Source organism: Rhyacophila brunnea, unplaced genomic scaffold (assembly GCF_057557595.1).
Source record: "Rhyacophila brunnea isolate RB1 unplaced genomic scaffold, BYU_Rbru_1.0 scaffold_2, whole genome shotgun sequence".
Lineage (NCBI taxonomy): Eukaryota > Metazoa > Arthropoda > Insecta > Trichoptera > Rhyacophilidae > Rhyacophila > Rhyacophila brunnea.
In genome coordinates, this window is record NW_028232859.1 from 4,056,288 (window position 1) to 4,084,259 (window position 27,972).

Consider the following 27,972-nt stretch of genomic DNA (forward strand, 5'->3'; position numbering starts at 1 on the left):
AGATGACACTTTTAAATGTTTATATTATAATCTTGAAAGAGAATTACATAACAAAAAAAAAAAATGCAACAAACTAATATACATTATTTTTTAAAATAAAATTTTAAAATTTCAATAAAAATTTTAATTAAATGTTGTTTTTTAATAAAACGTTATTTTTTTAGAAACATAAAATTTAAATGTTCTTTTTTTCAATACCCCCCTTTTACATTTTCCCTCCAATTAGGTTTTTTTTTACAGTCCCTTAAAAAACGTAAAATAGGGGTTATACTGTATTTTGTTTTATTTTAATTAATTAGTATGCATCCAAATTATTAATGTATGACAAAATTTTATGACATTAAAACTGCCTTTAGTCTTTTTCACAAAAAAAAATAAGTTATAAATTAAAGCAAATTATCGTTCTTGATAATGAAAACAATAGAATATTACTATAGTATACATAGTCATTAAATTGAACAGAAATTTATTAAATTTTTGAGTCCTACCCCAGTATAAAGATAATAATAATAAAAGGAAAGTCATTACAAAATATATATGTATAAAAATATTACTATTTTCAAAAAATAAATTCGCCATCTGAAATAAATAATTCATAAAAATAATAGGCCTTCCTCGAAAATAGATATTACTAAATCTGAATAGGTTCTATCTACAAAAAAATATTTAGTGATAAATTATTATATTATCATCAGTCTGACTCGGAGTCGATTTCATTGTCGGCGACGTTGCCGCTGGCGTCCGACTGTGTCGAGCTGATGCCCAAGTCCACCTGCGAGGAGCGGACTGTTTCCCGCCCTCTGAGGCGTAACGAGCCCGATGCCAAGCGGGAGTTTGTGTTGGTGTCGGAGACGGTCGATGACGATTCATCGTGAGGCTGCCGCCGGTTGCCATGAATGTGAACAGGCGTCGAGTTGTTAGACACAGATCCCGCTGATGACACCCAAAACAGATCAAGAGGCTCGATCTGTGAAATAATTTAATCCAAATATTATTAAACATACATAATTTGGACCACCTCAGATACATGCAAAAAAAAAAGCAAATACAGGTATGTTAAAACTACAATTTGGAGGAATCATAACGCTGTATATTTATATGAATAAAATTTATTACGTATTTATTGTTAATACCTTGATTCAAACTAAAACATAGTCGTTAATGTTAAGGCTATACTTCAGCTGAGGCATGGTCTAACAAGATCGTGACTACGCGACGCGCAGATTGTGTAAACGACGCGTGCCGAACAAAACATAATTTGTTATAAAAATTCAACATGCGTCTATTTAATGTTATGTTTATTGTTATATTAGTAATAATAATAATATATTCATTGACATATTTTCTTTTTCGAGTACATGCGTAACGTTTTTTAGTCATCTTTACACGATATAAGAATATATTCCTCCGACGCCATCACAAAACAAATTGACGAGCTCACATCTCGACTACCGCTCCCCGATTGGCAACAAGTGCGAAATTTCGTCTCACCTATTGCTGAAAATTATTTGCCGTTTCACTGATGTATGCTCTTAAGGGAATCGAAAATAACACTTCAGTTGTATATTTTTTGTAAATTAAGCCCATGATTAATGATTGCAACAATAGTTTAATTGGTAAAGCACAGTTCTCAGATTGTGATAGTAATGGGTTCAAGTCACATGTGTTATGTATTATGCATATTCAATAAAGAATGTGTATTCTCAGTATTATTATTCATTGAATAAGAAATATAGTTAAACCTTGTTAATTCGAAATTCACCGTGAATCGAAATTTTCGCAAAAATTCATAAAATCTATTTATAGCGATTTCGAATGATGATACAAACATGTTTTTCAAGTTTTACTGATTTTCTGTCCCGTGGATTTCTAAGTGACGGGGTATTACTGTAGTATATTCTAAATATCAAAGTTCATACAAATGTATCACAATTTTTAATAAGATTTTTTAGGCTAGTAATGAGGAAGAACAGGAAGGGTGCCAAGTGAGACCAGCCGATATGACAGATGTGATATAATGACTGTCGGCAATAACAACCATAGACAATAATATGACATAGTTCCATCCTTCACATGGAAGAAATGGTATTTGCCACATATGATGTAACTTTAGCAGTATTTTCACATGAAAAAGTTATTCAACCTTATCTGATATAAGTAAGTCTTCTTTAGAGAGACAGCTGCACTACAGATCTTTATAGGATTACTGACTAAAATTTATCTTTAAAAAATAGTTGCAGGCTTTTATACCATGAGCACAAGACCAAATAATTACTAATTAATTACCACACTTAATTATCATGCTAATAGTATCTAATGGCCACGCGCCTTTAAATTCTATACGAGCTGTTGTTAAATCTTCTTGGCTACGTATTAAAACTGTGAACTAACAAGCTCCTTCCATTTAGTCGACGACAGCGCCTTACGGCTTATGCCTAAATCTTCTTGTTGGACAGAAGTGTCAGATTGCAATGTTTAATAATGACAAATGTTCAGCTATGTTCAGTATATTGTTATGGACAATAAAACAATATTTTGAATCAAGAAAAGCAATATAAATATTACTATAATTCGATCTGTGACAGCGCATTTTAAGGGACCACCAACCTGTGGATCATCACTGAGAGATCCTGATGAATTTCCCGAACTGGTACTGGAAGAGACAGAGTGGACCCCCGGCCCATCACCAAAAGCACCCCACTGAGGCTCCTCCAATGGACCCACGAAAGGAGCTGCCGGTGGCACTACTTCCTCCTGTACCTGGAAAAAAAAACAGAAAACTCTACACTAAAATATCGGCAAATGGAAAATTTGAGAAAACAAAAAAATTAATTCCTATTCTTTGAGAACCCTTTGCCAAAAAGTAAGTAAATAAATCTGTTAATAAATAATGTTAAGTGACTGATAATATTTACATTGGTATTACTCCTTGCCAATAATATTTCAAACAACCAATCGGGGAAAAGAGTTTCAACGGAGACAAAACCACTGGATGGTGTAATTTTCTGATCAGGGTCCTGTTCAAGAGAAAGAATTTGAAGGTATTAAATAATCCACAATTATATTTTTATTGACCACAAGCGAGCACTCTTTCATTAGGGGATATTCATTGCGTTTATGTTTATAATTATGAAAGAATGTGATGTCTGTTGAGTACCCAGAATATAGATAATGTACAGAACAAAATAAAGTACCTACACCTAATTCTCTTTTTGCATGGTGGATACTTTCCGAGGACCATCGTACAAAAAATATATTATTGGGCTAGAAAAATAATACTCACATCAGTTATAAAAATATCCATATTATTTAGTATGATATAAATGAAATAATAAATTTACACAGTTTTCGATTTCAATTGAATATAATAAAATATTTGTTCAGTGTCGCTGTTTGACATTATATGAAACCTTTTATTTTACTTATCTGATTTTTCAGGGTTTTTTTGTGTGCATCTTGAAATAAAAAAAAGTATTCTATTCGAGGTCAGAGTGCGTGGCATGTCATACCTATCGACACAATGCCGATGACTGTGCTTTCGTGCTGGAATAATTATTGATTGTAATGATTTCTTTACGGAGCATAACCATAAGTTTTTGAATATGGTATAAAACAATGGTTCTTAACCGGTGCACCGCTGGCTTGTTGCAAGTGCACTGCGAAAAAATGATAAAAGCAGAAAAATTTTCGAAATAGTGAAAACCGAAAAAGTCCTTCGCAAAATTATGCACGAAAATGTTGTTACAGTTTTCAACATAATATTTGTGTGAACTCGGTTTCTCAACAATAACTTATATAAAAACTAGAAAATGAAAAAGACTCATGAATTTAGACTAAGAATTAAATGTAGCTATATCAAATATTCGACCTAATATTTCTGAAATCTGCAATATCCGAAAATGTCAGAAATCACTTTTAATTAATTTTGACATCAAATAAATTCCATTTTGAAGGGTAATTTTAGTTACAGTTTTTCCATATTACTGATGTATACCTAGGTATACCTTTTTTTTAATATTTTTTTTCTTTGACTGATATATATAAGTACATAATCTGTTTAATTTGTGTTTTTGTCCGCATATTTTTCTTTGTTTTCTGACTGTTTGATTTTGGTGCACTGCAATTTTTTCTTATGATCAAAAGTGGACCATGACTACCAATTTAGCAAACTTCTTCAACATTAATCGAAAAAGAAATCATCAGTTAATAATGTTATAGCGATTTAATTTGTAAATGAATCAAAAAACAAAATGGCCACATAAGTGGATCTCAAATACTTAGAAGTTTCCTATGCAAAAAAGTGATTCAAAACCCTGCAATTGTTTTGTGTGTTCACTAAAGTTAGAGTATTACATTAGTCATTAATAAATAAAAATAATAATAAATCACAACAAACCTCACTTTCAGGTTTCGGGCACTCTGGAGACAATCTCTTCTGATCCTCCTTTTGAAAGTAATCCGCCAGCAAAAGCACGGATTCAATTTCTTCCTCATTATCACAAGCAAACTGTCCAACGCCAAAAGAACAACCAGGCAACTCTGGGTCATTACCAAAGAGTGAATATTCCAAATCTACTTGTCCCACATCGTAACTGCTCTGATTTTCGAATAAGTTTGTCATGGAAGTGAACGTATCGCCGTCCCTTATTATATGAAAAGCTTCAGACGAACAATTTATCTCGGACTCACCGCCATTACAGATACTTTCACCGTTAATTGTATTATCTTCAGAAAAATCTATGAGGTCAGTCATTCCATGGCAACAAGTTAGGTTATACTCGGACGATTTATTGCATGATGGTTCGTTATCCTTATCCCCGTACTTCGAACAGCTCGCTTGGAAATTCACTAAATTCATCATATTGTGGTAATCGGTCGGTGTGGTTTGGGTTAATGGAGACAATTTTGAAAATGTGTCCAAAAAGTCTTCGAATGATTTGTGCTTTGAAGAGTCATTATCATGGTCCACTTGGTGTAATTTGTGTTCAATTTTAAGTATCTTTATTTCGTTAGTAGGCGAGGTGACAGAGTCGGTTGATTTTGAATTTAATGCTGACAAATCTTTGATAATATCAGCGGGTAAATTCCTGTAAACAATTACTGATTATTTAAGACAGTATAACACAGTAAAGTGATGATTATTAATTCTCAAATCCTTGATTGTCCATGTTGTACATTTTACAGATGTCAAATGTTGTCCATTGCAGCGATTAATATGTCTTCTTTCCTCTTGTACATACATAGTTTTAATAGACTCGTACTCATGTTCAATATAACATAACGATTCACATTACTAAGTATATGTATAACTATGAATTTCTTGTCTATCAGGCACCTTCATTCATCGACATAACACATATTATCAGTACCTTATAGTTAAAATTTAATAAGGATCCCATGTCTGGAAAATGCATGTCCTGTTCCATGTTTTTTCATTGTGTGTATGATCCGGAGCAAAAATCCAAACAAATGATTAATAACCACTCCATGTAAAAAGATGACCTGCACTTTGAAAGGCAAAGATTTTGTATCTTCTTGCATGGTGGAGGCCATGACCCATACATCCTGAAGCAGGTCCCCAGGACAAGATGTTTGGCGGGCTATCGCTAAAGTTAAGGGCAATGTAATGTTCTATAGTAGTATTTCCTACTGGTATTCCGTGGACCCCTAAGGTTCCGCGAGGTGAAATTAGGGGAATTTCGTGTATTTTTAGCGATTTTTTGTAGTTTATAAATAAATCTTGTATTATTGAGTTGTCGCAACTTGGCATCATATTATGAAGCACTGATCACGATCTCATTTTGTGGTAGTCATGTAACATGCGACCCTTCGTCATATTGGATAAATAACCATTTTCATTTATTAGTCAGGAAATACACTAAAAATGATTATAAAATAAGATTTTACATTTGTAAAATAGCGCCGGCGACTATTTAAAACCTGGGCCCCCAGGCTAGAGCCCTGTAAGCCCTCCCCCCTTGTGGAGGCTTCTGAGATATTGTCCCTATAAAAATTGCTGTCGGCAATTTCAGTTTGAAAAAATATAAATCACTTTTATCTTTTCAGAATTTTTATGAAAAATAATTACTTGTTTTTTTATGCAGTCACTTCCATCCGTTTAGTCTCCATCTCTATACATGAAGGTTTTCTTCTACATTTTAGGTGAACGACTATTATAATTATATGCCCGCTTAGGACTCTTAGGAGTAAACATGATAATTTACTGTCTATCTTATTGAATAATGATTACTACAGAATGGATTGTGATTTGACTGAAACTTTCTCTGGCTATTTCTGTAAAGTAAATGAATGAATCTTATTGTCGACTTGGAAGGTAATAAAAATATATGACAGAACACAACTGGGTGGTACCCAGGAATTATTGTGTAATTCTTCATACAATAACTTCAAATTTTACAATATAAAAATTGAAATACTATAAATTTAATGTACCTACGAATTGCCTCAGATAAAATTAAATAAACAAATGTAGTGTTTCTATACAAAAATACTATGAAATAGTTTACCACAAGTAGAATTGTAGTCTATTCTGAGAATCATAATACTGAACAGGTCAGAATATCATGATGCTATTTTTTGACATCAGATATTTTGTCGTATGACTGCAAGTCAATGCAAATGGCAGTGGCGAAGGGTGGAGGTAGGCTGTTAAGATCCGCCATAAACAGTGCACATTAAACTTTTTCAGACATAGATATTTGTTTTCGTTGAAATAAGACTACAATTTACAGATAATGTTGGTTAGTTTTTAAAATTCAATTAAACCCTGAGAAACCAAGCCATAATAAATAGTCAAAAAATACATGTATATCTATAAAATATCTAAAATTATGCAATTAAATCATACATAACTTTAAATATTTTATAAATAGAATAATATTTTATATATATTATAGTTTGGTTTAAGCAGGGCTTAATGAATTTAAAAAAAATAACCAAGAATATGTGCAATATGTATTTTTAATCCAACGAAAACAAATAACTATGAATGAAAAAGTGTGCACAATTTTGTCGTTTTGCCCAAATTAGACTAAAACTGTTATGGTTTCGTTTAGGCAGGGGTTAATTGATTTTTAAAAACTAACTAACACCATCTGTAAATTGTAGTCTTAGTTCAATAAAAACAAATATATATGACTAAAAAAGTTTAGTGTGCACTATTTATAGCGAATCTTAACAGCCTACCTCCACCCTTCGCCACTAAATGGCATAGTTAAATGCGTTGTTTTGTGATTAATGGAAATATTTTCATTTGTGACTCATCTGCCTGGCGTAATTTCTAGTTGTGTCCTGGTTACTTCGTTGGCTACGCAGAATATACATACCCTTTATAAAAACCGTCATTTTCGTTAGCCTCATTATTCTCCTGATACTCTAATATATCTTCAACAATCTCCCCGTGATCAATCTCATGGTTAATTTCATTCACTAGTCGGTCAATCTCTTGATCCAGTATCAAATGGTTCTCATTGTGCCTGTCCAGGTGGAGCCTTAGTAATTCACGATCGTCTCCCATATATTCCCCGTGAAAAATGTTACCTAGACATAAAACAACTATATATTATTACACAAAGCATATGAGCATTAACTATTGTTGTCACTTCTGTTAGGTAGGTACAACTTAACTTAACGTATCACTACTCAAAAACACATAAAATTGCACATACCGGTGAACGACAATTTCTTTAATGTTATTTAGAATTCATGATTTTATGGTATTTCCAGCAATATGTAGATCGTTTCTTGTGTTAATAACTGACTGATATGCTATTTGAATGACTATGTATTCTTATAAAAGTACATTGATTAATTATGTAAATATAAAAATATATATAAATAAAAAAAAATCATAATATAGACAATTTTTCGATGCCATAAAAATTATGGGAAACCTATTGTATGTATCATAAGTTCATAAGGACGTTTCTGTTTCACATAATCAATTTTGCTTACTACCTACTAATCTTATCATAGAATCGTTTTTAATTAATCACAAAAGAAATAAATAATGTTATTCATGACATTATAGGTATATTGTTTCAACTCTTTATAATTATACATATTTCATTGCAAAAAGACTCCTTTCTTGATTATAAAGGTGCTCCTGGTCAAAAATCAGGTGGGAAACGTTGACAATAGACAATAGACAATAATTAATGTTTTGCGAGACTATCCATTACTTCCATAGTGTCCATAGCATTGATTTACTATTTAGGATAGGTTTTTGGTTAAATTCACATATAAATTTGATGCATACACATTTTCTGACAGTTCGAAAAACATTTGGAGTCATTCATTGGTCTTGTATAGGCGTATTGTATTTAACGGTGTGCAGCAAATATAGTATCAACTGACTGATTTGGAGTGGTTTTCAGCCATTGGATTTTCCCAAACTGATAGTGAGCCATGAACGATTCTAGTTTGTAAGAAGATCCCCATTAACACAGTGAAAAAATTAAAACTCATCGGTCCATAGGCATTTCTGCTAGTTATTATAAAATAAATGTTTGACAGATATAGTACAATGGATTCAAGCTTGTCAACAAATATAATATAACGTGTAAAACAAATATAGCTAAGTACATAAATTAGATAAGTAGGTACTACGATAAATCTAAAAGGATAAATAAATTCAAATGTTTACATACTTACACAAAACTATAGCAGCATTTTGGAAATATTATCTCTTACATTAAAATAATAAAGGATTTCGCAATTGCATGCCTAAAATAAAAATAACAAAAAATGCTTAGCAAAAGAAATATATTTGAAAAAGGAACAATGACAGGGATAACATCAAAAAATAAATGCATAATTATAATATGGCTGTACACAAGAAGAATACAGAATAAATCACAAGTATTTTTATAAATAATACAACAAATAGAACAATAAAATAATAAATCTGCTTATTATACGTAATGCAATGATACATTATATTATTTTGTAACCAATGATTGCACAGAACATAACCAGGTTATCACAATAAGTGTTATGAACTGAAAATTTGTATAAGTATCCCCAAAATCATTGTATAATGTAACCAGAGATAATTTGTAATATTCTTGATTTTTCCTATGGGGCGAACACAATACCATCACATCACGTGCGCTCACGTGCTGCCACGCTGACGGAGATCGAAACTGTCGTTGTTTTTGCAGTTATCGATCAACAAAATAAAAGGGTGAAAAGAGCATGGGTGCAATTTATAAATTAATAGAAAACGAGAATCATTAAGTCAAGCAATTATTGGCAGTCAAAATTATGTATGGAAATTTCTGCTTTTGCACGTTTTTTAATAAACATTTTTATAATGTATATTTATTTTTACAAAAAACCTCAAACAATAATTATTCCTGCATGACTGATAAATGCACAGTCAATTACCTAAACCAAAAATTACATTTTCGGTCTTCAATTTTATTGAAATCTCATCTGGAGACGAAAACTTCGAAATAACGAAAGAAGGAATTTGATACATAAGGTAAGAACAATGCTTTACATTCGATATTTTAAACTACTATTCATGATTCATGGTAATTTCAATTAATCTTAACAGTTTCTACGTGTGCACACGTCAAATTACTTATTGCAATATTACATGCATAGAGAAAATATTATTTTGAACAGAACCCAACCAGCAGATCATAGATAATATACGTAAACACCAGACTAATACAGTCATAGATAATCATCTAATAAAAAATCCATGACGAGAGTCGAAAATGTGTAAGCTTGCAGAAAATAAAAAAAATGTTCACTGACTCGTGCGGTTGGTGATGTAGCGTGATACGCGTGAGGTGACCGCAACGTTGTTCTGACCGTTTCGGTAGATTCTGACAATATTAATTTTTTGTTCAAAATGTGCTACAGGATAGGAGCGGAGATAACATTTTAAATACCAAGAAAAATGACATTGCACACTTTTTAACATCGTGAGCGCATGTGACAGGACAGCATGGCACGTGATGGTAGTGTGTTCGCGCCATTATTAGTAGAAACTTTGTGCGAAATCTCTATAATCATCAACCAGGTAGGTAACCTTAATTTCTTGAACAATTTAAGTGCAGAGTTTTAAGGACATTGGACCCGTTTTTTCCTGTCTTCTCAGAAACGTGGAAATGACAAGCATGGTTAAATTGATAGACAATTAACTCTTTATTTATTTTAAATCTGATGTTATTAATTAATCTGCATTCTAATGCAACTATTAGTATCATTTAAATTTTACGAATCGGGTTATTTTTAAAAATAAATGACAAATAGTCGGTCCTGTTTTCGAAATTGGCCAAAATGACTAGTACGCCACAATGGCTGTAGAACTTAATAATAGTTTTGGAGGTATAGATTGTATGAAAGAAATGTGTAGAATAATACATTTCATTGATTAACTCACGTACTTTTTTTAATATCAGAAAAATAAAGATTTTAAAGCCATTTTAGTTTGAGCATAAATATTAGCCAATTTTGAATGATTTTTTCTCACAAAATAATATATACTGCTCAATAAAAATATTTTTTTATTATAATATAACATTCATTTAATACTATAAATAATAATCAACAATGAAAAAATAAATAGAACTCCATAAATTCTGTATAATTAGTGAAGCTATATTACCAAAACACGTAGTACGTTTCATGTATCTTATCCTAATTTCAGACGTTTTAGAAATATAATTATTTTTCAAAATTAACAAAAAAAGACAATCTTGATGGTTTTGGAACCGATATAGTTTTTTCATTCTTTAGATATAAAATAGTTACTAGAGGACCGACTTTGATGCGGTGAGGACGTGTATTTTTTTTACAAAATTTAGTTTTTCTCGGAACATTATTCGACTTTAGTAACTACATATTGTTCAACAAGCCACATAATACATACGCCAGTCACAAGGTTGAAACATATTTGATAAGTTGTTTTAAATCAAAAATATTATTATTAGATTTGTGTGCACGTTAATTTAAAAGATAATTAATACTAAACTATATTCTTTGAAGGTGGCTTCGCATTATTCATGGGCAAATCATGAGTCGTACATTTTCAAAGATGACGGCTTTTGGATAGATAAAATGGAATCACAACTGACAAGATTTTATATGAATTGTGTATTGCCTGAACTCGTTGATCCTAGACTAACACGGTCGATGGATATAAGAAACCCTCAACTAGATGATATCAATAGAAAAGAAAATAAAATTATAAAAAAAAAAAAATTTATAATAGTTATTCTAATACATTACATACCGTTAAGCTAACACACTAATTAAGGAATCAATTATTTATTTTCTATACATTAATGTTCCGAAATCTTCCGCGGCGACCAAAATGTACTGCCGTCAAATGCACGATATAATAATATGGTTTCTTAAATTTTAATTTTTGTGTACTAAATTTTAAAATTTAGTTAGTAGTCTTATTGTCGTTCTGATAACAGGTTTATAGCCCAAAACAGCGGTCAACATAAATAACTCTATTATTGAAGAGAAAAAAAATGTTTACAAACATTTTTAACTACATATGTAGAATTTTGAAAATTGAAAGTAGTACCTACCTATACATTACCAAAATTTAATATTTACCATTAAAAAAATCAGCGTCTTATTATGGTATAGATACATTATTGATTGATTAAAAACAATGATCTATAATCCTACATTTTAACTATTTCAAAATTAAAAGTGGGTAGGTATCTAGGTATATTAACATTAAAGATGAATTAAAAAACAAATATTGACTAATTAAAAAAATTACATGTGCCAACCCTTGAAAAGCCAAGATAGGTTAGCTGTTTAGCATGTGCATGCGTTATTTTTTGTTTCCGACTGAATTTTTTATTATTATTGCTGCTATTATTATCGCTGTCCTGGCGCTTACGTCGCAATTGAAATTGGGATATGAATCCAACAGCCTAAGAGCCCATACGCACTTGCGGCACGCCACCTCGCGGCTTGCCGCCTATCGTTTTTTGTATGAAAAGTGCCTACACCATACACACTACATCTCGGCGGTTGTCATGCACAGCGCGGCCCGCCCGTGGTCTACCACACGGCGGAGCACTACGCACTAGGCAGTTAGACGGCGGCTAACCGCATGAGTCATAAGGCAGTGTTTTTGTTAAAAACTTATTCCTTGGATTTCATCACGGAAAAATTTATATACAATGTAGAAAAACGACCTTGCATATTATAGAACATGAAATGTGCCGAATATTTAATTTAAAAAATATATATTAAATGAGTACCTACTAATAAACGAGAAGTGGTTCCTAAATGAACGCCCAAATATTTTATTTCTGAAATTAATATTAAGAGAGTGTACTAACAAACAAGGAGTGAATAAAACATTTAAATCTTCGATGAGTTTTATTTTATAACCATTCTCAGTTGATTCGCCTCTCCTTCAAGTGTCCTAGTTCCAAAACTGTTCAGACAATTATTTACAATTTGATCTATCTGGGTTCTCAAACATCCTTACCTAGCTAACAGAACTCCAAGATAAGTCACGTTAATTTTGAAATTAATTTAATTTTGCTAGCCGCAAACGTAACCGCTGTCCCCGCGGTCAGCCGCCTTGCGGATAACCGCGAATACAACCGCGACTCATGGTTAGCCGGAACGCGGCCTGCCGCTAGTGCGTATGAGCCCTTAAAAGGTTGTTACAATATTAAACATTTCAAAATCACCATTCTTGCTTTTATGATAAATGAGAATACATTTGGAATGAAAAACAAAAATTATTGATAAGTTGAATTTTTAAACATCTAAAATTATGAGATCATTAAAACGTTTTCATAAAATAATACCAATTACAATATTTAAAATAGGAGTTGAGAATAATCTAACCTCCGTCTCTAAAGTGAATTTCATCAGCATCTTCACCACCCTCAAAATTATTTCCTTCAAAGTCCAAATTATTATTTAAGCGATCTCCATTTTGGAAAACAGCAAAGTCAACATTTTGAACATCCAGGAAATCCGGCCGGGCCATCCGTTCGTGGATACGAAACCCTTCTGCTACTCGTCTGTCAATATTTCGCGGGTCCAAAGCCAACTGACGCATAGGAGCATCTTCAATACCATCGTCAATAGGACTTATATCAATCATTTCAGGTTTATCATCATTAGGTATCGGACTCCACGGTTTATAATCATTAAATCTTGATCGATCTGAATGATTTCTAGATCCGACACTGTTTGGTCTTTTTGATTCATCAATATCTGATTTTGGACTAGTCGTACACATATTTAAGCTTTTTGGGCGAGACATAACTGTCGATGTTCCATCATTAAATTCCGGATGTTTTGATTCAATTCCCGGTCCAATTGATTTTCTTCGCAGTCGCGTGACGTCTTTAGAGGTTGACGAGAGACAGTTGAGATTTTCTGGAATGCATTCCAGTATGGTTGACTGCATCTCTAAATAGTCTTTGTCGGGGGTTATTAGATCATTTGAGAATGTGTCGGAGCATACTGGTGATTGAGGTGAATCCTGCTGATAAATTGTATACAAAATTGATTAACGTATTCATCTACTACACTTTTTGGATGATTTATAATGTTGTGATAGAAATTGGATGAATAATAAATACATATTGTAATCTATGACTGGAACATGTGTGTTTGGCATGAGGTTATAATATTATCATCCGCAGTATGGCATTAAATTGCACAATGGAATTTTTAAAAAATCTGTGGGTGCAGAGCACGCACGGTACAAGTGATACTTATTAAAGTAGGTGATGACACAATGAACATAATTTTTCTTTTTTAAATCGGCAGAGGGTACAATGGTACCTAAATGTATGAAAACTGCAAAATATAAATTGAATGATAATAAATTCATAGAAAAACCATAAATAATTTAATGGTCGCTTTATCAGTGACTTGTTTGAATACTTAAATTTTTAAACAAACAAAAAATAATTAGTAATTTTATCACTACACCAAAAAAGGCAAATGCAAAGGAGTGCAGCGAGTTTAGAACGATAAGTTTGATAAGCCAAATGTTACAAGTTTTATTAAAAATCATCCATAATAGGATTTTTCGAAAATGCGAAGAAGACATGGATGACACACAATTTGGCTTCAGAAGTGGTTTGAGCACTCACGAAGCACTCTTCAGCTTGAATGTTCTAGTGCAAAGATGCCTAGATGTTAATGTTGATGTTTATATGTGTTTCATCGATTACGAGAAAGCATTCGATACTGTTAAGCATCCTAAACTTCTCGAAGTCTTACAAGAGAAAGGCATCGATGCAAGAGACGTTCAACTGATAGCTAACTTATATTGGAAACAAACAGCAAATATTAAGATCGAAAAAGAAATCAGTGGAGAGGTAAAAATTCACCGCGGTGTACGACAGAGTCACCTCTGCTATTTAACATGTACTCAGAAGCTATTTTCAAGGAAGCCTTACAAGGTGAATTGGTGGGTATTTTGGTTAATGGGAAACATATTAACAATATACGATATGCCGATGATACTGTGCTGATTGCTGATAGCTTAAAGGTTAATGAGGTCAGTAATTCTTATGGTTTAAAAATGAACCTCAAGAAAACAAAACTATTACTAGTATCAAAAATAGCGACACCAGACACCAACACAAATTTTGTCATTAACAACGAACCAATCGAACGTGTGACCCATTATAAATATTTAGGTACATGGGTCAATGAGAAATGGGATCAGTCTCAGGAAATAAAAACAAGAATTGAGATCTCAAGGATTGCCTTTCTCAAAATCACACGCCTCCTTAGCAATTAAGACCTTAACCTAGGTCTGAGACTATATGAGACATATGGTACGTTGATATGTTCTCTCAATTCTTTTCTATGGTATGGAAGTATGGACGCTAAACCAAGAGATGTCACGGAGACTTGAAGCTTTCGAAATGTAGACGCATCCTCAAAATTCCTTGGACTGGCCGGGTGACAAATGTTGAAGTTCTCAATCGAATGGGGAAGGACCGAAAAGTTCTATGTAGTATCAAAACCAGGAAACTACAGTACCTCGGCCACATTATGAGAGGACAAAAGTACAGTATTCCCCAACTTGTCATTCAAGGAAAGATCAATGGAGAGCGTAGCACAGAACGGCGCCGCATTTCGTGGCTTAAAAACCTCCATGATTGGTACGAGTGCAGCTCCACTGAACTGTTCCGGGTAGCAGACGACAAATCAAAGATCACCTTGATGGTGGCCAACCTCCGCTAGGGAATGGCACAATAAGAAGATGTTACCAATACTTTTAATAAATATTGATATGCGAAAGGAAAGGGTGCGATAAGTTTAAAATATTGAAAAATGAATTAAATAATATGCCAAATTAATCATACGTAAGTCAAATCTACATCATTGAATTAATAAATTTCGGAGTACATGTTCCCATAATATACTATCCTAAACGTAATTCTTTTTTTGCTTTACAAAAAGTAGTGATTTTTGACTTATTGCCTACCGAGTGCACACAGAATTAATTGGTTGCATCTACAATAATTTCAAAGGTAGGTATCAAAAGGTCCCGAGTTCAAGACCGCATCCTTACTGAAATTTTTATTTTAATGACTACAATACTACATAATATAAATGTACCTGTGATTTGAGATATCCAGAATCAGACAGTCTCTGCTCGTCAGTCGAGCTTTCATTTGGTCCATAGAATCGTGCCAGAGGGCTATTCAAAAGAGATCCGTCCTCAGTGCTGGACCCTGTTAAAAAAGGAAAAAATTAACCAAGAATTATTTTTCATGCAAAATTTCGTTATAAATCAAAACATATTATTTCGTAATTCGAAATGGAATTTGGTCCCAAAATTTTAAACTATATAAATCGAAATAAATAATTGTAAAATACTTCTAAGTATTAAATTTAATGGCTACAAGTAAGTAGTCAAATGCAAATTTGTTAGTGGTGGCAAATCCCATAGCTGAAGTAGTAGATCTACCTATAAACTCCTGCGCATCTATTCTATACACAAGACTGCTTTCAACCGCTATTTAGGGTAGGAAAGTATCCAAGTATTAGCACTTATTGTAACAATTACAATAAGTTAGTTGTAATTGTTACAATAAGTGCTATGTTTTAACAGCACCTCTCTTGGCTGTGATAAATTTTATAGTGAGATAGACAGTTTTGACAGTTCTGCGCTTCTATTCTATACACAAGACTGCTTTCGGCCGCTATCTAGGGTAGGAAAGTATCCAAGTATTAGCACTTATTGTAACAATCACAATAAGCTAGTTGTAATTGTTACAATAAATGCTATGTTTTAATAGCACTTCTCTTGGCTGTGATAAATTTTAGAGTTAGATAGACAGTTTTGACAGTTCAAACGGCTAACTTATTGTAATTGTTACAATAAGTGTTAATATTTTGATACTTTCCTATCCTATTTAGCTGCCGTAAAGGCCGAAAGCAGTTTTGTGAATAGAATAGATGCACGACTGAACTATGGCACATGACTCATCTAAGCATTAATATTATTACAGTGAATGTCAATCAGAGGACTGTGTACTATCATTCATATTAATTCAGAATTCATTGTTTTATTTCATCATATTTTCATATGACATTGATTATAAAATAGATACTTAAATTTTTTAATTCTCTTTTAAATAGGAATAAGAAATTAAAATAAATTATCATAGAAACTGTAAAATAAAGATAACAGTGATACAATAGTAATAAACCATTATCATTATTTATGTATTTACTTTCATCTGTAATATCACCATCAGAGTTTAAAACTTCTTAGGATTCAGTTGCCAATTGATCTCTGCGTTTTCCCATAAGGTATAATTGTTGTAAAACACTGGACTATAAGACCCCGAATTAAGGGACACCGAAAAAAAAACGCGTATCTTATAATCGATAGAAGAACTACCTAACATACGTTTATGAATCCATAGCAAATACGTTATCATGTCTTGTAATTATAACATCCCTTCTATTATTAGGCTAAAGCTGTCTCGATTTTGGTAAGCTAATAAAAATACTTTATGTAGTCATCGAACATTCAACATAAATGTAAAGAAAAGTGCTTCACAATTATATAAATAGATTTTCTAAGACATCGAAGGAACGTCAAGTCTCTAAATTTCTATTTTGACCTAGATGTCAAATTGGCACCGCTGTTGACCAAATGATTCTGGACAATCGGCGTCAATTTGATGCTGCTTTTGGCAAAAATGTTTATTTTTACCTTTAGATATTTCTTGAAAATTTCTTAAAAAAATTTCTTAAAAAGATGAGTTTAATTTGAAGTGTTTCAATACCCATACATGTTTTGAAGAAATATTTAAATTAATCATATTATAATAAAAAAGTTGCAACAGTTTTAGTAAACTCTTGTTAAATTTACTAAAAAATTTAATCTGGCTGTTGGTCCACTTTTTTCTTCATTTTTGTCTGTCTCTAATGGGTTAACATTCAATATAATTTTTGCAGACAAGTCATTATTCATTTGTAACTTTATATATTATTAACATTTACATAACGTCTACTACTATTGTATACATAACCTTACACACCTAGCAAACGGATATCTCCTATAGCAGATTCAGACATTTCCGGTGGAGTATAGACATCTGTACGGAGATGAAGAGCATCCTCATTCATCATTTGGGGTGAGCGAATCAAAGTATCATCATTATAATCCTGAGACTTAGTTTCTCGTTCGTGAGGAGCACCAGATGTGGTTTCTTGAGGAGGCGGTTCTTCATCCCATGAAGGCTCATCAATCCACAAGTCCCACTTCTGCAATTTTTAATGATTTAACATACAACAACAAAACAGTCATTTTATCATTTCCGCTAAATGACCATAACAAACTATTGAGTGTGGGGGTGGGGGTATATAAAAAAAGGTAACTTTGGACTATAACTAAGTTCTATGAACTTTTTTATTACAATACTTGACGGTGACTTGTCAACATTTTTGGTGTGGTTGACTTGGTGGACTGGTGGACTGGAAAATTAATATTCAGTATGTTGGCGCCTTGGAAGATGATGGTTGTCTTAGCAGTGTATTTAGAAAATAATGGTTGATATTCACACATTAAAAAAAGAACATGTGATTTTTTGCCATACTACGGAGGATAGCGATGAAAATTTATAATGAACCCTTCCGTCTTCACATACGAAATTAATGATTTCATCAATCTGACAGAAAATGCTGACAAATAATTACCACCAGCAGTAGGAGTACGTTACGATTGTTATTATTACATATTGCAATAAACTGTATCTGACTTGAAATATCGTCTTTTATTTATTTTCGACACAATTTCAATTTTATGATTATAAAATAAATACTTTTTGAGTTCTGGGACTCACATAGTCAAAATGTATTGTCACTCCAAGAGATGGCGTCAGCTGTAGGGGCATCCTCTTATATGGAACTTACGAATCTAATATATATATACTTATGCATACATACGTCTTTTATCTATGGTGTAGATACTTTACCTATATATTTTTTTCAAATCATCCCCTTAATCAAAACTCATCGCACACCACTGATATATATATATATTTATTTCTTTGTTTTCAGGTTCTGTGCCAAAGCGAACATGTTCGCGGATATGGCCGGGCATACAGTGCCGGCCATACAAAAAAAGCAGACTTGTTCACCTGTCTTTGAAGACAGAATGCGCGTCTCAGGCGTTTGTTTTGAATAATTTAAAATTCGGAAAAATACTGGTTCAATCATGAGACATTTTGCATATGATTGGTAAGTGTATATGATAACCTTTCAACATATTTAAAAAAAAAAAAAAAGTTTATTTTTGCTAAAAAATTCGCGGCCTCTCACTTGCCGCCATACAAAACCTCCCGGCACAGATCAGGTTAAATAATATATTATGTAGCTTGACAGCATACACTGAAATGCCATATTAAAATGTAGAATAAAATAATGTGAATTTGAAAAAGATCTGATTGTTCTAGCTTCTAATATATAGTGGGCGCTAAAAAGACCAGCTATATCCTTTGTGAAATCAGATAAAGCATTGAAATATTATCACATATATTCAATAGACATTACCTTGTAATCAATGGCGGAGTCATTGATTTCTTCATCTTCGCTGGTACTCTCATGGCTCTGATCAAATATTAGAAAGCCATTTTTTATTTTTCGACCATTGTTCGACAAGATACTCCTATAAATTATAAACACACTTTATAAAATCTATACAACTTCCATATCAATATCCAGAATGTCAGAATTAATTTTAGAAACATGTGTTTAAGTGCTGGCGTGTCACAACCACTTGCCGCTGAAACTTGTGCCAACCACATGCTGCAGTTAGCATTTCTCATTCTGTTTGTACGGAACGTGCACACATGGTAATTTCGTATGTCAAACACAATATATATGACTTGCTGCATTAGTCGTTGGGTCCCCAGCTTGCGGTGCAACCGACCTCCGATCATGTAACACAAGCGGCAAATACCTCAGATGCACCTGTGACCAATGGCAATCACCGGTGGGTACCCTCGACTACTAGTGAATATATCTATGCTAGCTGTAAAGCGATTGATAATAATTTACTATTAAAAATCATTCATACCGTAATTCTTCAACATCCACTGTAATGTCGTTGATTCTTGGCAGTAATCTCTCCAGTGGCACCCTCCATTCATCACAAGTTTCATCAAAATAATCATAATCATACCCAACTAACAAATTAAATGATGAAATAGCATCGTCCAATATTTTTTCTTCTCTGCTTCTAGTATCGACCTAAAAAATACCATTTAATGAATGTAAATGTATGTCACCAGATGGAGAACAATATACCCTCCAAGACGTGGAATATCTTAACAAGATTATTTACAAGAAAGAGGTATTAGCTATTCACGCACTTATTTAGAGAGAATAACGAAATCATTACAAATACCGTTCCGTAGGTACCGATAAAAATATGTTGATTTCAAAATTTATGTGAGATTCAAACCCAGATATAAAGATATAAGTACAAAAATAAAATCCTAACCTATATTCTACAATGTGAGGTTTTGTAAAATAGTCAAATAGAAACAAAATGTTCTTGTGATTTGTTAAAGAAACAAATTGACATTTTTGCATTGAGTATAAAGGCCTCCACAAAGTGTTGGTTATTTTAAATCGATTTTATGATTAATGGTGGTCAGCTATTAACTCAACTCATTGTTTCAATGCTTTAAGTACAAACACACATAAAAAAGCAACATGATCCAGCTATGGCATTTTATCCACACATTAAATGGTGAGATGCTATGTCCATTAAGTCTGTTTAAGCATAAATAATGACATATTTAGAATCAGTGTATGTAACTGTTAGAATTTATTTGCTAGAATTCTACTCCTAGCTATGTACGAAGGGCTTATTAAAATAATTTTAAATTAGTCATTGATACAATATAAATTTATGACATAAATATAAAATTAAAGATCTGTTCTGTACCTTAAATGGGTAGATATAATTTGCGATTAATTTGTAATGGTCATGATCTAACACATTTTCCCAATTCCTCAAATCCCACACGAAGTCTGGTTCAGTGGCAGGATCCAACGGCAAATTTGAACTCCTGTAAATTGTTCAATAGTCCAATATTTCATACACCACTTGATAAAGAAAAGATTTTTACACATAATAATCATGATGTTGTGTAGTGACATCTGTATTAATTAACATTTGACTAATTGAAATTTTAGGCTGTAATTTATTTAGATTTGCATCGCGAGATGGCAGTATTGAAATTATTTATCGACTCTATTAATAAACTGATAATCTTTAACTGGTATAGTAAAACCTCGTTAATACGAATTCCATGGGACTGAAAATCGAAAAAAAATTCGAATTACGAATTACGAAATGTATGGAGGGAAAATATAAAATTTTTTTGATTTTCATTAATTTTGTTTCTAATCATAGATGTGCCTACCGAATTGGGTCATAAAATGTCAGGATTATTTTTATTACCATCATTAAATAAGTAATTTTTGATGTTTTAAGAAAAGTCTGTCATAATTTTCAATGACTGGCTCATGAAATAGTGTACTTTATTATGATTTATTGAATATTTTTATATGCCAGGGTCTCTGAAATCATTTCGAATTACAAAATTCGAATTAAAAGTATGGTTTTATATGAAAATAATGTTCAAGGGACTTTTTTTTCGGGAAAATTTTGAATTACGGCTAATTTCGAATTATCAGTGTTCTTACTAACGAGGTTTTACTATATTCAAAAAGTCAGATCTAATAACATGTATATTTAAAATTTCGCCGTGTTTGGAAGTGAAATCCTTCCAAATCTACCAATTGTAAATCTGCATCGTGTAACTGTAATTAAGTTAAACAGTTTAAATCTTTTTTTAATATAGGCAATTCTTCCTTACACTGTCATCGGCCAACAACCTTCAAATAGGTACATAAATACATAACAAATATACTATTATAAAAGTACCACATTGTACCTAAATAAGGTTCGATACTTTGAACAACACCGGAAGGTGGGCCAAGTATGGCAACCCGATACAACAGGTGTAATGTAAACAGTATCGGCAATAGTGACCATACACCAGTGGCGAAGGGTGACTTTTGGAAACAGGTAGGCTGTGGAGAAAACACACTTGTTAGATGTATTTACGGGAAATAAGAAGATAATCCGACATAACTACCGATGAATAGGTAGGTACAAAAAAACCGATGAAATTTCAAACGCTCACTGATGGTATAAAATTAAGCAATTAATTTGAATTATGTATTTTCTTAAATATAAACGCAAGATACGCTCAAAATATATTGAAAATATCCGTTGTTGTGAATCTGTTCCATAACAATTTATAATTTAACCCGTAAACTAGACATTTTAAAATACTCCTATAGTTAAAACACAGACTTAGATACAATATCAGATTTCAACTTACATAATTGGCTGAATAAATTGTCTTAGTCTATGAATAAACTGACAAATAAAAATCACGAGATAAATTATTTATTATTTTTAACAACAATCAATATTTATATGTGATTGAATCCCTAGAAATAATTTTTTTAAATTATCTTATAAATTATTTTGAATAAATGTGCACTTACGTAAAATGTAAGCGCTCCTTAAATAGCTTACCAATTTATATGGGCCGCCGCAGACGTTTTGAAATTATGAGAAACAAACTTCATATAAAAAAAGTTTTCGATTCACGCAAACGTAATCCATACAATATGTGAAGCGAAACGAGATGTCGCTTATTTGTTTAAACCTTCGAGACATGCCATAAATGGTGCTTATTGAAATAGTGGAAAAGATCGTAAAATTATTATGACAATTATACGATAGATGTCATTGGGCATATTGAATATATTATTATGTGATTATATTATTTAATATGTATGTCAATATAAAATTAAAAAATATTTTTCTTAAGAAGGTAGGCTTTAAATAATCGCCTAGTATGGAGTCTTCGCCACTGCCATACACAATATACAAAAGAGTAACAACTACTTTTACACATGGGAATAAATGATATTATATACCTTACACCTGTGATTTCACTATCATTATGTACCACAAATCATATTAAGTCAGCATTAGAGACGGACGTCAGGCGACACTATATTATTTATAATAGAGTGTCGCAAAATAAATTATACAAAAATATTAATTAAAATAAACTCTCAATATTAAAATTGAAAAAAAACTTACGAGCTATCATCTGACGTGGGTTTTGTAGTCTTAGTGATTTTAGTAACATCTGTAAATAGATAAGATAAATTAGTGATGAAAATGGCACTTTTCCATGAACATTGTAGGTAGGCACTAAAATGCGTCGCCTTATAATGTCGTTGGTCAAAAAACTAAAATTATCCAATTACATGTGTGGATCAAGTGTGGACAATAGATGATTTTAGTTTTATAATAACTCAAAGAAATTCAATTCTTGCTAATTGTCCTGTCCATTAGCCTATTAGGTCCCACATGTGACATGCATCAAATAACAAAGATGATGTGTAAGTGGTTTTTGCAGTATAACATATATTAGTATACCTATCTACAAAACACAATCTAGTGTTAGATCTAAAAGGAATTGAAGATTTCGTCACTATTAGCACAGCTATGGATTTAAAACCCCAGGTGGCAGCACCAAAATCATTTTGCCAACTTAACAAGTAAAACATACAATCACCGAGAAGTTATCAACTACCGGGTACTCAGACTTAAATCACTTCCGATCTCAAGTCAATCAGGCAACATATAACTCAGTTCATTAATTAAGTATCACCTACAGTGTAAACTTAAAAAACAATAAACAAAAACTCAATCGAAATCATTATTTCAACATTTTCCATGGCCGGCTCATGACCTTTGTTCAACATTACAAATAACAGATGTGGGATGCTTGACTCTAGAGTCGCAGTCAACGGCAACGCAAGATTTTGGTGATATAAAAAGGGAAGAAGAAATTCTCTGTAATGAAAAAAATATTTGTAAAAATAGACACCTGGTTTTATTGTCTGGCTAGTACTTCCGTGGTTTTCTTTATTATAGTTTTTGTTTACAAAAAGAGCCATCTGTGAACAACATCCCAGATGTTCCGTACCGTCGGGCCCTGGTGCGATACCGTAAAACTCAACATCATAATCAGGGTAGCGTAGCACTACATTATTGGCCCTATAAGGAAAAATAAAAAATCATCTGATTATGAAAATACGATTATAAATGTTGATTTGTTGGTGATTAAAAGTAGAAAAAACCCTTAGATCTTCGGAAAAATACTTGATTGGCAAATAAGGGGACCTTTATGAAAAGCGATTTTGAAGAGAAAATTTTTAATAAGCTGCTCAGAAGATAAAAAAAGCAACTTGTTGCTAGAAACAGAACATGCCTAGGGATTTGTACAGAATTTTTGCAAACATTCAATTCAGGAGGTTAGAAGGAGGTTAGAAGGAGGTTAGAAGGAGGAGGAACTTTAAAAACATCTGATCGACTCTGATTAAATTATATTTAACTTACCACTCTTCGAATTGATCTCTTGTCCACTCAAATCTATGATCATAATGTCGAAAGCCGCCGTCCTTGAGTTTTGGAAACAGTACATTAAATTCAACATTGGGAGTTGTGACAAAAACTAGGTGTGGTCTAATAAAGCCAAATATATTGTGTGGAAACCGATCAAGGGTGGCGGGATCCAGATGTTCGATCAGCTCAATGCAGATAACTGCATCACAGCCGATCAGTCGACTGTCGGGGTCCGAAACACTTCCTTGGAGTATCTGAAAGAAACAATACAAAATAGGTATGTAGTTATCACCTACGTGACGTGATAGATGTTGCCAAACTGCTAAAATGCCAATGGGCTGGACATGTCACTCGTTGAATGGGTTATTAGTGGTACAAATACTGTTATTCAATAGACCCAAGAGGGTAATTATGAGCATAGGGCTAATCTTGCTGGATCACTGAATTGATCTAGTTTGGTGAAAATAGATGGCAGAGAAAATCTTATGACCAAGGTATGGAAGTAGCTGGAAGACGAAGCATTCATACAGCAGTGGATTAACAGTGGTGGTGATAATGAATACCATCCAAATTATCATTTTAAATAAATTTACTTTGTTTGAAATAGTAACTTAATACTGTATTCTTCTTTCCTCGACATTTCGGGGTAATTACAGAGGCCATTCTCAAGAGATAATGATGTAGCAAAGTATTCTATTAGTTGTATGAATACGAACAATGTCACTCTAAGTGTATTGAAAAGGGTTCAGTTTAACTAACAGCAGATATAATATGTTCAAACTAAAAAGGAAGTGATAGTTTACACTGTTTACAGTTTAACTGGAAGTCATGTTGTTAACTGTAGCCCACCATCATTGTTAACTAAGGGGTTACAAAGTTCTGGTGTATTTCAATGGCCTACTTTAACAAGAGAATTTAACATTACGAAACGTCGAGGAGAAAAAGAAGAAGCTCTTTTTTTTATTTTCTATGAACTTTTCCTACATCAATCACTATAGAATAAAGGATTAATTTTGTTTACGATATTTGAAGGAATTATTTATTCAAAATACAGCCAAAAGAAATTTTTACCGAGACATTCAATGGTGTTGACCGTTCGATTCGGTAATCATAGAGCAAGGGCTTTGCTCTATCACAGTAACGCTCCAACAGCTCCTTGTCAAAATCCACCTCGAGAATCTCGTTGATCTCCTGAATATTTTTCAAAAATGTGAAGAGGGCCAGTTCGGCACATCCAAAGTCCACTACCTGTCAACGGTTAAATTATCTTATTATATTGTGTCATACAGTAGAATTTCATGGCAAGTAAGCAAATGTTATAAATTAGTGAAAATTTTAACTTAATATCTGAGGCTGAGAAGCAGAAGGCGGTAAGTCACAAAAGTGAAATTGTTCAGGGGAGCAGTTTTAAAATTTAAAACTGCTTTGAATGGTAAAATATAACAAATGAGGCAGACAATAATAGTTTTTTTTATTTCAGTATAAAAACATAATATTCTAACACATTGATCGCCAACTAGTTTTACATAAAATAGTTAAAAAATGATTATTTGTTTCTAAGGTATTATTTGATAGGTTATGAAAGAATATAATGTTTTTTTTTCATTTTGATGATTTTTTTACGTAAATATTGGTTTTTATGATGTGCCGGTCACATATGTCCGTCGCGGCGCCAACAAGTTAATTTATTCTATTGCGCCGGGCCGGCCATTTCGCCGGTCACCTGTCCATATGTGTTGACGAGAGCATGATGCCATTTCGCGGTCGAATTATATTTAGATTTAGATAGTATAATAAACAGAAAAGGCACAAATAAGGAATAAAAGTTTTCATTTGGGTAGTATAATACCTGGATACACATAACTGGATATATACGTATACATATCTTATAATCATTTTTGTAATTCTATTTTTTTATTATTTACATATTTTTTATAACTTACATTTTTATAATCTATTTCATTTTTATTTTTATATCAATAAAAACACAATTACAATTTAAAAGGAAAAATTTTTTTTTTATTATGTATATTCTTTACATTAGTGAGCCTATATTTTGTGACTGGGAAGACATATTTTCAGGCCAAGTGGCAGTAATATACAGAAGGGCCATGCCGGTCACCGCGTATCGAAAAATGCACTGCGCGCGTGCCCGCCGGCGCTGTAGAACAACTCTAAGGCAGGTCTTCTTTGCCGGTCACCGGTGACCCCCATGGCGATCAACGTGTTAATTTTTTTTAAATGTTACATATCAAAATCAGTGTATCTTTTAATATAAAATAGCATTAAATGCGAAATAAGAAGTGGACTTCCTTCACTCTGCTACTGAAAATGTTGCCAGCCAAATGAAAAACTTTAATAGCACAATGAAGTAAGTCCAAACTTTAATAGCAGAATGAAGTAAGTCCAACATTTTTCATATATTGTAGTCGATATGATTGTCACAATTTAGAAGCGTAATGCGATAAGTCACTACGCTGCATTCTGCTTCTACAGGGTAGAGGACTTACTGCACAGATTTACGATTTATCTTTAAAAGTACAACATTTTTGGACATGTTGCAATCTGCTTCTTGTAGATATTAGTCTCATTTAAAAATTGGCACCAAAACATCATTTTCGAAAAAAGTTGACTTACCGCCATCTGCTTCTGACCCCCAGATATATCAACTACTTACTATTATAATAGTGACCATATTTTTGTTTACCATACCATGTATACTTCAGTGACGAAGAGTGGAGGTAGGTTGTGGAGATCTGACATATATACATACATTAATTACACCCAATCAACCATCATACAATTTGTCAAAATACAGAATATGAAACCTTAAAATGTGAATATAGGTTGACCAAAAATGAACTTAGGGACTTTTTGACTATCCAAATACAATAATTCTCTTGTATGCCGGTTTCACAACAGTTTTAGGAAAAACTTGGTGAAAACCAATGACAACTTGACCAAGCCGCTTACATTTTAGTCTCCCAGATTCATCTCATACAAATGTTATTCTTTATCGTAAATAAAGGATAACACAGATGAAAGTGACGGGAAAAAATAACTCTTCCTGCACTGCAATAAGAGTCCATTTTGAAACTGCGTTATTTTGTATTTAATAATATGCTAAATGTTCATTTTATAAATAAATATTGTATGACAATGTATTTACTCAAAACTGAACTTTACCGACATTCAAATAAGAGTGACTTTTGTCAGCTGGTGTCTAGACCTTTTTCTGGAAAAATACCCATTTTTTGTTCAGATTTGTATGGCATGGTGTTCATCCTGTAAGTAGATGATAGATATATAATATCTGATAGATGTAGATGATAAATATAGATGATGGAGATAGATGATAGATATTATAGATCTGATAGATGATAAGTAGATCAATGATAAAACACTTAAGTACAACAATCAACATAAAACAATTTAATTGGGATTTTAGATTTGATATTGACGGGAATGACCGTGTTGATTACATGTTTTCTTTTGCTTATCAGTATCTTTCTAAATTGATATAAATATGAAATATATTATGTATGTCGAAGATTAAACCTTATTTATTTTTCCCGACCATCGGCTATCGGATTTTATGATGTCGCAAACGTCTCCGTAGCGCTGTAGATAAGCCGGGGGTGAAAATTTTACACCATCCTCATCCAAGACAGCGCTGGGATTCATTTTAGACACGGTATGCTTTTGTTGGAGAATTTTATTTGGTGTGTTTTCCTTCTTTGCTGTGCTGTAAAACGTGTCGCGCAGCAATGAATACGCATGCAAGGCTAAAATCATTGCTCGTTTTCACTGCACCACGATTCACATGCACATAACTGACCAATCGCTTATTATTTTACGTATATTATCAGTTATGTTTACTACCATAACAAGATGGAAATTTTGACAGATCCTGATACAATGTTACTGTGTTGCTATCTAGTTGTACT

At 32.6% G+C, this 27,972-nt stretch overlaps 1 protein-coding gene across 2 annotated transcripts; it reads right to left on the reverse strand.

Moving 5' to 3' along the window:
• Positions 1 to 556: 556 nt before the first annotated feature.
• On the reverse strand, positions 557 to 27,972 carry Hen1 (Hen1 methyltransferase). 2 transcript variants are annotated; one of them, XM_085946507.1, is made up of 16 exons: positions 27,584 to 27,972; positions 25,097 to 25,273; positions 24,020 to 24,279; positions 23,508 to 23,677; positions 22,712 to 22,760; positions 20,468 to 20,591; positions 19,592 to 19,764; positions 19,066 to 19,180; positions 17,553 to 17,778; positions 15,616 to 15,731; positions 12,868 to 13,516; positions 7,347 to 7,560; positions 4,397 to 5,087; positions 2,916 to 3,017; positions 2,608 to 2,760; positions 557 to 967 (listed from the first exon to the last, which is right to left on the reverse strand). In XM_085946507.1, the coding sequence occupies exons 1-16, from the start codon at positions 27,818 to 27,820 to the stop codon at positions 692 to 694; spliced, it is 3,732 nt and encodes a 1,243-aa protein (XP_085802633.1). In that variant the 5' UTR covers positions 27,821 to 27,972; the 3' UTR covers positions 557 to 691. The 2 variants fall into 2 exon arrangements, with proteins under 2 accessions (XP_085802633.1, XP_085802634.1); XM_085946508.1 differs by lacking the exon at positions 2,916 to 3,017.

Excerpts from the sequence above, each read along its gene's own strand:
- Hen1 (XM_085946507.1), bottom strand. The coding sequence starts at position 27,820 with ATGATTTTAGCCTTGCATGCGTATTCATTGCTGCGCGACACGTTTTAC. Across the intron at positions 23,678-24,019 it reads AGAGATCAATTCGAAGAGTG|GGCCAATAATGTAGTGCTAC; the intron begins GTAAGTTAAATA and ends TTTTCCTTATAG. Across the intron at positions 17,779-19,065 it reads ACTCCGCCATTGATTACAAG|AAGTGGGACTTGTGGATTGA; the intron begins GTAATGTCTATT and ends TAAAAATTGCAG.